Genomic DNA, 11,425 nt, shown 5'->3' with positions numbered 1-11,425 from the left:
CCCTTACTCCATATAGAAATAGGGCAAATCAAGGTCTAATGGCGAATAATAATGGATACATATCATTCTCATTTCTTAACAACAACAATGATAATAAGAACAATTACACATTAGAAAGAATGGAAATGACAACTTTTAAGAGATTTTTATAGAGATAATAAACAACAATAAAACAACAGTCAAATCATAAATTGATTCCTCGAATATAACATGTGAGATACTTCAAAAGCTTGAGGCCCTTAATTTTGAAATTTTATTGTAATACAACCAACACAATGGTTTATTCTTCTAATTTTTTTGAATATTGCATACCTTGCAATTGAATTAAATTATTAACTACCTAGGGAACTTAGACTATTAATTTATAGTTGGGATTTGGGGGATTGAGGGAATGGTTGGCAATGTGGGTTTTGGGAGTGTTGGCAAAGAAGGCAAAGGCGGAAGTGTTGGCAATGAGGGCAAAGGTGGCAGTACCGGCTTTGGCAATGAGGGCAAGGTTGGCAGTGTAGGAATGATTGGTAATGTGGATTTTGGAAGAGTTGGGATAGTGGGAAGAGGTGGAATTGTGGGCTGTGGGAATGTTGGCAATGAAGGTAAAGGCGGCAGTGTTGGCTTTGGCAATGTTGGAAATGAGGGCAAAGGTGGTAGTGTTGGCTTTGGCAATGAAGGCAAAGGTGGCAATGTTAGTTTAGGCAAAGTGGGAATGGATGGAATTGTGGTATGTGGGAATGTTGACAATAAAGGCAAAGGTGGAAGTGTTGGAAACAAGGGCAAATGTGGCAATGTCAGCTTAGGCAAGGTTGGCAAAGAGGGTTGATCAATAGATTGTAAAAGTATACGAGTTGCAAGGCTAACATTAATGTTTGAGATGGACATTGCAATGAATATAAATAAGATGAAGTACTTGAAAAATGCCATACTATTGGAGAACTTTGTGTTACAAGATTGGAAGAAAAAGTCTCTGTTGTGTAACAACAAAGGAGGTAATGGTTGGTGGGGGTGATAATGGTGAGTGATATATATTGAGGTACCGATAATAAATGTATGTAACTTGCAATTTATTTTTCATTTAATGAATATGACCATTGAATGGAAAGTTACTAAGGCCTCTTATTAAAGTTACAAATGTTATTTATTATTTTCATCTTAAGAGTTACAAAATTTTAAATTATGCTTGAGACTTATTCAACCCATTTAACTCGTGTAACTCTTTAGCCCATAGTGCCTATTAATACACTTTTAACTTACACACACCCTCTGCCGAAATTATGGTGAAACTGGTGGTCATTTTTGTTGTTGCACTTTTGCTAAAAGAATACAAAAAAGACTACGTGACAAGTGTAAATTTGCTGTAAAATATACAAGAACTTGAGCACACATATTAAATGGATTGGTAATGGCTGCTGTTGTTTACTATACTTTCGGGCCTCTCGGTTCGTCATTATACCCCAAGAGGTAGAAAGAATTACAATCCCCATCCCATCTAAAATCCTAGGAATTCGTTGAAAGGAAAGTTAGAGTTAGATTCAGTCTTCTTAGGCAGGTTGGTTAGAAAGAAAGACTATCTGTTTTTTTTTTTTACAGCTAAAGGACCCTTCAGTGTAACTCCTGTGCTTCTTGTTTTAATGAGATTTCTTCTCTATAAAGCAAAAAAAAGAAACAATTTCTCTTAATCGGGCAAGTGAGAGAGAGATGCTACATGCATATGATACAAAAGAAACCACCTTCAAGTCTAGGCAGTCTTCTTGATCAATAGTTGGATTTCCCTTATGTGTATAGCTGATTGCCTAGTTATCTTAAGTTTTGTTCTGATGTTGATGAATGTCACAGCAAAAAAGGCATAGCTTGGAGAATGACCTAAGCTACCAAAATTAGCAACATAAAATGGAACTGGCAATCATTTTGGATTTTTTTTAAATAAATAAATTTCAATAAACCTAAGGACACACCTAATTTTACATCTAGCTAATGTATTAAGTTATGATTGGTGCATGATAAAATAATGTCAATGGTGGATCTATGTAAAAGTGATACTACTCTTATCATAAGTTAACACAAGAATATGGTTTGAAATTGGGTTTGTATGTAGAATTGTTGAATAAAGCTCAATAATTTCTATGTTTTTTGTGCCCAAATTATGTGGCTTGGATTGGATAACTGTATTTTGTGTGAGCGTGTGTTGAATCTATTAGCGGTTTACTAAATTTAGCTATATAACTATTTATGAGAAGTCTCAATTTTTACTTGAATAGTTCCTTTAGGATATAATTGTGGTTATGGGGATGCCAACTTAGGCTAATTGCTTACATAAACAATGGGGAGGTAACTTGAAAGGAAAAAAAAAATATATATATATATATATATATATATCTGACTTAATCTAATCTAATATGGCTTAGAGAATTCTCAATTTTGAAAACCAAATATAAGTACATGAAGAGTTAAAAAAAATTATAAAAAAATAAAATAAAAATAAAAACCTTAAATGAGGGCAAATAACTTTTAAAAAACTATATAAAAAACTCAATTTTGAAAGCCAAAATATTATTTCATTTTCATCATTAAATAAGTTTTACAACTGCACTTGAATTTTCAGACACCTGTGCAGAACGTGACATCAGAACTTAGCCTCAGCTGCATCACTCGTGACATGTAAGATAATTTATGACACCTTATAATCATACAAGGATCGGCATTAAGAAACATAGAAATAAATGGGGGCAAAGTTTATCGTACAAAGTCGGTAATTCTCCAGAAATCTCACATGCAATCAACCACATTTTAGCTTACTGCACAATCAGAACCACATAAAGTTTAAGTGACCTGAATAAAGTCAAGATTGTGGACCTTCAACCTTGTTGAGTTACACTTTCAAAAATAGGGTTGGAATAAATAAATATTAAAAAAAACACTGTACTTGGAAAAAATTCAGAAAGATATATTCTCGAATTTACTTCTCCTAGGTCCTTTTCAAGTTTCAAAGATATCAAAAACCAACTTTTGTGCTATGAATAAAATTTAAACTTCTATAATTACATATGCCTACAGCAAAGAAAGGCTTTAGATTTTGGTATTCCAGGATCCAGGTTGCCCCTTTACATGGGCCAGAATGGTGCCTTGAACCATGCTAAATGCTATCAAAGACGCAAGGGAGGGCTTAGCATGGTATAATTTGTGTAATTGCATATCAAAAGCACCCATTAAATGTGTAATAAGCATTCAGGGTGTTATTTGTGTAATCATCTATCAAAAGCACCCATTATATGTGCAACTAGCATTCTTTTAAGCATTCATACAAAAGACAAAAAAAAAAGCATTTAAGTCATTACAAAACGAATAGCAAAGACTTGAGAGATTAAATTTATTTATATTTAGTATAGCTTGGAAAATGACCTAAGCTACAAAAGAATGCAAAAGATAATGGAATGCAATCATTTGAATTGCTTCTTTTTTTTCTTTTTTGCATCAAAGCAAAAGTTCTTTTCTAGGACAAACAGGTTCTGCAAGTACATGTATTCTTTATTTATTAAAAATTGTCAAACCTCCGAGTAAGATGAAAAATACAAGAGAGGAGCTCAATGACGAATGAGTGGTTACAAGTTACAACTATGTTCTTACATGATTAATAGTATACAGAAATAGATATTCCTGTGAAGCCAAATAATTGTTATTGAAAAGAAAATATAATTAGCAACCAATTGGAGCCTAATGTAAATGACCTCTGAGCTGTGCAGGAAGAGAATATGGGGAAGGAACTTGAAAGAACACTACAGTTTCACCATGAAAGAACTTTTACAACTGCACCCGCCCACTGCACTTGGATTTTCAGTCACCTGCACACAACACCAGAAGATAGCCACAGCTGTATCACTAGTATGACATAAGATATTTGTTGACACCTTATGATCAAACAAGAATCAGCACTAAGAAACAAAAATGAAATGGGGTGCAAAGTTTATCATAGAGTCAAGACCAAGGAGGACCTTGAAACTTGTTGAGTTACAAGCTAAATACCTAACCCTATGGTTTCTAAACTGGCTCCAGTTTACTGAAGGTTCATAATTTTGTGCAATTCTATTGAAAGAAAAGGATTTGTCCCTTCAAATTATGCAGAAAATAAATAAGGACCATTATTATATCACCTATTCACATTCAAAAATTGTAACTTCATAAGTTGTGCTTAGCAAAGTCTACAAATAAAATTATTCCACATCATTGAACTGCATGACATGATGCTTCTAGAATTTTGTGGAATCCAATTGCTTAAGAGCATCTTCAGGAAGACCAAAACCAGTATAATGAACCATGTCGACTTAGAGAGTTAAGTTTTTTCTCTGAGCCAATTAAGACAGTACTAAGGCCCGAATTCCAGGTCAAAAACAGGAAATGGTTATAATATTCTGTTTTTGATAGGTGGAAATGGTTATAATATTCACTTTTGTATAATCCAAACAGCCTCTGCAGTTGAACTTTGTTATCATTTCTTAGATATGTTTTGGCTACTACTGCCCACCTAGTAGAGTATGAACTTAAGCTCATAATTTATTAAATAGTTTTTTTTTTTTTTTGATAAGTAATAATTTATTAAATAGTTTAGGTGATTATATGTTATGTATAAAATGTTTATGCTATCATAGATCAAGTCTATCTTGTACAAGGTCCCAAAATTTCCCTCAAAACTCACTGCACATTTATGCACTTCAATAGATAATATGACAAGAAACACTGAACAAAGAATATTTCTATCAAAAGATATTTCTATGGAGCTTTGTCTTTAGAACTTTTGGGATTTCGTGGGTTCCCTCACGATCGGTGGCAGATTTCCCCTTTGGTTGGTGGAATTGGTTGGGGAAGCACTCATCTAGCATTTGGAATTTAATTCCGTTGTGTTTGATGGGGTGTATTTGGAGGGAACGTAATCGGCAAACCTTTGAGGACTTAGATAGATCCAATGACCAGCTGCTTGCTCTTTTCACTGGTTCCCTTTTTGATTGGTCTAAGGCTTGGGGACTCACATCTAGTGATTCTCTCTCTTTGTTCCTTAGCTCTCTTTGCTCTCTTTGTCTTTGTAATTAGTTTTTCCTTTCTGTTTTTGCTTTTCTTTTCTTTTTTGTAATTTCTGTTTTGCTTTGTGCTAGTTTGCATAAAGTAGTTTATCCAATATACTTCTTTCTTACTTATAAAAAAAATAAAAATAAAAAAGATATTTCACAGTTATTATGCTAATTCATTGATAAAACCTCTCCAAAACAATGAGTCACCCTGTTGTGATCACAAGTATTAATGCAATGTGTGCATTCAGATATCCAAAAACACAACAAAACTAAATTGACTTACCACAAAAGCCGCTCGGATCAGCTCCTCAACATAATCAACAGTCGCCCCTTTTATGAAATCGTATGAAATATTATCAACCACCAACTTAACTCCTTCCTTCTCAAAAACTCTACAAACATTTTTAGATAAGAGATTAAAGTGTTAAAAGTAAAAAAATTAAATATACTTATTATACTCAGTTTACAATTAAAACCAAAAAGGGTAACCAAAACGCATACGCATACCGGTCATCTGAGTTGGCTTTGTCATCCAAATCAAAAACATATTGGAACCCAGAACAACCACCAGTTTCCACACACAAACGAAGCATCTTTTCATTACCCGATGCCTCACTAGCTTGCAGCTCTTTCATTCTCTGCAGAAATTAACATCTAAAGGCATCAACTTTCTGACAACAAATATGGAAAACCCAGAAATTTTTGACTCAGGAAATTTCATTTCCTACATTTTTAAAAAGAATATAGGTCCTGAGTTTCATTGATGCTTATATAAAACTCAGAATTCCCTAAAACTGTGCAGTAATCAACCTCAAAAATGAAAAACCCAGAAAATTTTCTCCTAGGAAATTTCAGTTTCAACTGTTATGATTTTAATTTTTTGTTCCCTACTTTTATTATATAGAATATATGTTCTGGGTTTCATTAATGTTTCAATAAAACACATAGACCACAAAAATCCCATTTCATATTCTTCTTCCAAAAACTCCACACTTCCAATGTCTTTTGATGAGTCATTCATATCCATGAAACAGACAAATCCAATAAATATCACAAATTTGAAAGACCCAATACATAAAATTGAAGCAAAAACAAAACCCAAATCCCAAATTTGTGAAATAGACCAAAAAAAAAATTTTAGAGAGAGAGAGAACATACTCGGACGCAATTTTCGGTCAAATGAATATCATCGGGGGAAGGAGATGGATCAGAAGAAAGGGATTGTTGAAGAGCAGAAGAGGAAGAACTGAGAAGCCTTTGGTTCTGTCGGATTCGACCAACCAAGTAAGGTGTCAGACGCTGAAACAGTAATCTCTGCATCTCTTTCTCTCTTTCTTTCTTTCTTTTTTTCTTTCTCAGAGACACATATGTTATATGTGTAGCTAAGCTAGCTTTGTTTTGCTGATTTTCTATTTTTGGGTTCCAAGAATTTCGATGCTGAGAGATTCTTGAACAAAATCTTTTCTTTCTCGCTTTTACAAACACACACACAAATCCAAACCCAACTTCTTGGGAGTTTTTGTGGCTTGTGCCAAACAAACACCCTCACGCCCATGTCAGCAAACCATGTCGTTCTTCTCGTTACTAAACTGCTTGTCGTTCTTGATACTAAATTTAAAAACTTTCCATTTTCGGTCCAGGACCAGACCAGACCGAACAGTAACTATATATACACACTTTTAAAGAGAGTTAAAAAAAAGTAGGGGTGGCAATTTGTGTTTGAGTGTCAAGTTTGTGTCGAGTCGATTTATGAGTATTTGATTAAATAGGTTGACATTAACTCAACTTGTTTATTAAACGAGTAATGATTCTTTAACCCTAACACGACATATTTATTAAACGGGTCAGTCGTATCAACCCGTTTAACAGATTTTATCAAATTAAAAAGAAAAAATATATATACAAATTTTAGTATTAACCTTGTTAGGGTCATATTTTCTATTTATTAGCTAATTCTTTGACAAAATGTACTTTACTTGTAATTGAGTAGATTTAAGTTTGGTTTAATGCATCAAGAAGTGTGTTATTCAAACATAACAAGTGTCATCATTAAAGATATGAAGTTGATCCAAAAAACAAGTGAAGAAAAACTGTTTCATTAAAACTCGACACTAGTTGCTATCGAGGTTTAATGAGAGAGCTCGTCACAAGCTCAATCTATCGAGACTTACGAATTCAGAATTCTCAAATCTAAATTTCAGCCCATGATGACTTGAATGATTAGGGTTTCTTTCTCTACAACCCTAGTCATATATAAGGCTTATTTTAAAAGTTATCAAGTATGGAAACATAGACTTAGAACTCATATACTCATTGAGAAACTACTATGTTTGTGCGCCTTAGGATTTTGTAATCAAGTGCTTCCCGATCTTCAACGTTTATGAAGTGAAGAACTTTGTAGCCAACAATAATCAATCAAGTTGCTAGAGTTAGTCACGTACTGGGATCTGTGCAAAGGAGTTAGTTACAAATTGGAGATTTGTGCAAAGCGAAGAAGTCTACTACAAGATCAAGTCCAATTGGGTATTGGAGTGAATGTTCAATTGTAAGTTGGTATTTTGGGATAGACGAGGGTAGTGGTAAGATTCCTTGTACTTGTAACCACTTGATTATTGATTAGTGGATTATTGAGAATGGTGACCTGAAATTCACTTAGTGGGGTTTTTGCCTTGTGAAAGGTTTTCTCCATTTGTCAACAAATCACCGTATTATTTATTTCCACTGCATATTAGTTTATTTGTTGATTTGTTAGTGCCTTCACGATTTGCATGTAATTTGACCTAATTAATCAACTTTAGTAATTGAATTAATTAATCGAGGTCAATCTATAACCCAACAAATCCAATTGATTCAAACTATAAAAAACCAAACAAATAGATTTTTTTTCAATATAAAATTTATAACTAATGAGTAACGCATTATAAATAATTATTCAAAATTAAATAATATCTTAATATTACAAATAATTAATCACAATATGTCATACAAAAAAACTACAACAACTAATAAGTTTATATATTTAGAATTTTGAAGGGTATATTGATAAAATGACATTTAAATAAATGGGTCAAATGAGTTTTGTGGGTTGGACACGTATATTAAATAGGCCAGTCATGTCAATCTAAATATGACATGATTCTGATAAGTCTTAACCCATAACTTACTAATTTTGTGTCGTGTAGTGTAAAGCTTGCGGGTTGTGTCGAGTTTGAGAGTCATGTCAGATTTTGCCACGGCAAACCCCCCCCCCCCCAACAAAAAAAAAGACAAAAAAAAAAAAGAAATTTCCAAAACCCAAACACAAGTTGCAACCACTCAATCTCACGTTGATTCGATCAGTGGCACTATCTGTCTTTAACTGGTGGCTCTCTCTCTCTCTCTCTCTCTAGCCTATAATCTTGAATGAATATTTCACACTTCCTTTATACATGACCCTGTCATCTTCTTATGGAGATGTACAACTGAGCTAAGCTATCTTAGTTGTTTGCTTCTTTGCGTTGAGACTCTGATTGAAAATGAATATGGGTTCAACTGAATTTGTTTGTGCCAAGGCTGTAAGGTAGATTCCCTTCCCATGCCAAAATAAGTTTGAGGCTGCTGCTAGGAACTTTATTTTAGGCAGTTTGGAAGTGGTGATTGAACAAATGTGGACATTGTGGTTGGCCCAAATTATGTATTATATTTTTTTTTTTATTAGTAAGTTACACACATACAGAAAAAGTCTTGAACTCACGACCTCACTCTCCCTCTAAAAAGTTATAAGGGGAGGAGGTGCCAGTTGAACTAGATCTCATTGGTAGTTGGCAGAAATTATATTTGTAAAAGGGAGATATGATTGCTCTTTTAAGACTACTCTTTAGAGTTCCATTTTTGTGTTTGATTTCTACATTGAAAGCTCAAATTTTTATGAAAACACAAGAACTTGTTTAGACCCCCAAATAAAAAAAATACGGCTAGATTGCTTTTACTCTTAATTAATCAAAGTGCGGAACAAGAGTAAATAAAGTGCAATGAATCGATAACTACTCTAGTGCATAAACATGAACAACAAACAATAAAAGTAAAGCACAAGAGTAAGGGAAGAGAGATGAAACTACATGATAACACCAAGACATGTTATTGAAGAGGAAATCGAAGAATTCAGCGAAAAACCTCACTGCGACCCTCCAAGTTGAAATTGATCCACTAGAGAATAAAGTTGGAGTACACGAATAACAAAAGACCCTCCAAACCTAGTCTACCCAATGTACTTGAGCCCTTCAAGCTCCTGCTATTAACGGACTTCTCGAAGTCATATCTTCTCTATCTTTCAAGATCCCGCAATACGCCCGATTGCATCCACCAAGCCTCACCAGCTTCTTTTGGCAAATCTCCAAAGCTTCCCAAGTTTCAAAACACTCATTACACTTTGAAAATGTGTGGGTTGTGTTTAGGTACAGATCTCTTACCTTGGGTAGTTCTTTATACAAAGACCCAACGGAGCTGCCTTTCTCTCCTATTACTGCACGATCTTGACTCTCACTTCTTCCACTCTTAGTCTCTTTTAACACGTTTCCAACAACCCCCTTCTCTTCCTTAACTTCTCATATTTATAGCCAAAAATTAGTGGGGAGTTATGATTACTTTCATGGTTAGTGGGAAAGAAAGTCCAATGTCATTATTCATAAGTGGGTGTTAGTTGGGAGTGGGGTGTGGGGTGTGGTAAGAGTGGCATTGAAACTAGTTCCCACCTTAGTAGATTTGCTCAGTAGCGATATTTCCCAAGACACTGCCGGATAGCCGAGAATCGGTAAACCTGAGCAGTTGCCTTAATGTTCAATAAGTGGTGCACCGGGCGTGATCCAGGTGAGGAGGTATGGTGCGTAATAATTAAGACCATTTGCTCAATGGGCTTTAAGGTGGTATGAGACCTGGGCCTATGGTCCTTGTGGACCTAGGGCCCGGGCCTCAGGCCAAAAGAGGTTGGAGTCATGGGCCGCATTGTTGGGTCGGAGCCCAAGGCCCAATTGGGCCTGGGGGTCTGGGTGCCGTACAATAAGGTTGATGACCGTCCACAAAAAACTCAAATGGAGATCTATTGGATGAACCAAGAATTCATAGGAATGTAGAATTAGACATTCTTTTTTTTGGGGGGGAAAATTTTTTCAATTTCGGTCTCCTGAACTAGCTTCCATGGTCTGTGATGTTGAGCATTCTTATTTCTACCTTTACTTCAAAATTCGTTTTTAGTGTTGGGGAGCGAGTCATTGATCAATTTAGGAGTACACCTAATCCTGATGTTATTGAGTCACTAGTTTGCACTAAAGATTGGTTGTATGGAGATAAAGGTAACACTATTTATTTTTACATTCACTTAATATTTAGTATTTATTATAAGACTTTTGCTAAATTTTTTATGTTTAAACTCATATTTTGGTGTAGAACTTGTACTGTTGCAATTAGACGATCTCACTGAAGATATCGTGAATCTGGATATCAACAAGAAGTGCAAGGATGACTCCTCATCAATTGATAGCTTTATCTCTTCTAGTCATGTCTCTTGATGTTGCATTTTCTAAATATATGAACAATTGTTATTGTTGTTATGGAACATGAACTTTTAATTTGGAACTTGGCCTTGTAATTTTATTTTATGTAGGCACTTTTACTACTTTTTTGTTGTTATGTTTAGATCTCCAATTGTATCTACATTTAATTATTGGTGGCTTTGTTTGGAATCTAGTGTTATGTAATTCATGTAATTTATAAACATAGTATAATATATGAAAATTGCTAACAGGTTAGATTTTATTCTGTCCAGTAGTTGAACTTGAGCTAAAAGGTTTAAGTCTTGAATCTTACCATGCTATTCTGGTCTAATTGTGAAATTCTTCTTTTTTAAATCCTCGTTTCCAATCAGTGTGTACAAAATGATGATACAGATTCGAAATCATTTGTAAATTTTAGTTTTACATCGTCAGATCACGTAATACAAACACGAACGCTTAAGGCTATTGTTCCATCTATTCCTGTATAAAAAGCAAGGCATGATTCTTTGATAGTTCTCAAGTTATTCTCATATGCTTACTTTTGTAGATTTGAATGAAGCGAATGTTTCAAGAAATAGCATTGGTTTTCAAAAACTACAGGAAGTCTGAGCTAGCTTAGAGCCTGGAATTATAATTGTACATTTTTATCAAAGCATGAAACAATCCTAGGACTCACAAAAAATAAGAAAAAGAGATAAACATTTAATCTGAAATCTTGTAGCTCAACTGGTTGATGATATTTTATAGTATTTTTAACGGAAACATCCCGGATTCATATCTTTCATCCTGTTGTAACGATCAAAAATAATAAAAAATAAATACAAGGTTGACATTTGAATGGTG

The 11,425-nt window shown here is 34.3% G+C and overlaps 1 protein-coding gene across 1 annotated transcript; it reads right to left on the bottom strand.

The window, feature by feature from the left end:
• Positions 1-3,498: 3,498 nt before the first annotated feature.
• LOC115952373 (iron-sulfur assembly protein IscA-like 2, mitochondrial) lies at positions 3,499-6,577 on the bottom strand. Its single transcript, XM_031069528.1, has 4 exons — positions 6,213-6,577; positions 5,562-5,692; positions 5,338-5,446; positions 3,499-3,833 (listed from the first exon to the last, which is right to left on the bottom strand). The coding sequence occupies exons 1-4, from the start codon at positions 6,372-6,374 to the stop codon at positions 3,768-3,770; spliced, it is 468 nt and encodes a 155-aa protein (XP_030925388.1). The 5' UTR covers positions 6,375-6,577; the 3' UTR covers positions 3,499-3,767.
• Between the last annotated feature and the right edge of the window lie 4,848 nt (positions 6,578-11,425).

Source organism: Quercus lobata, chromosome 7 (assembly GCF_001633185.2).
Source record: "Quercus lobata isolate SW786 chromosome 7, ValleyOak3.0 Primary Assembly, whole genome shotgun sequence".
Taxonomy (NCBI): Eukaryota; Viridiplantae; Streptophyta; class Magnoliopsida; order Fagales; family Fagaceae; genus Quercus; species Quercus lobata.
Note: the sequence above shows the minus strand (reverse complement) of the source record. Positions and strands in the feature narration are given on the sequence as shown.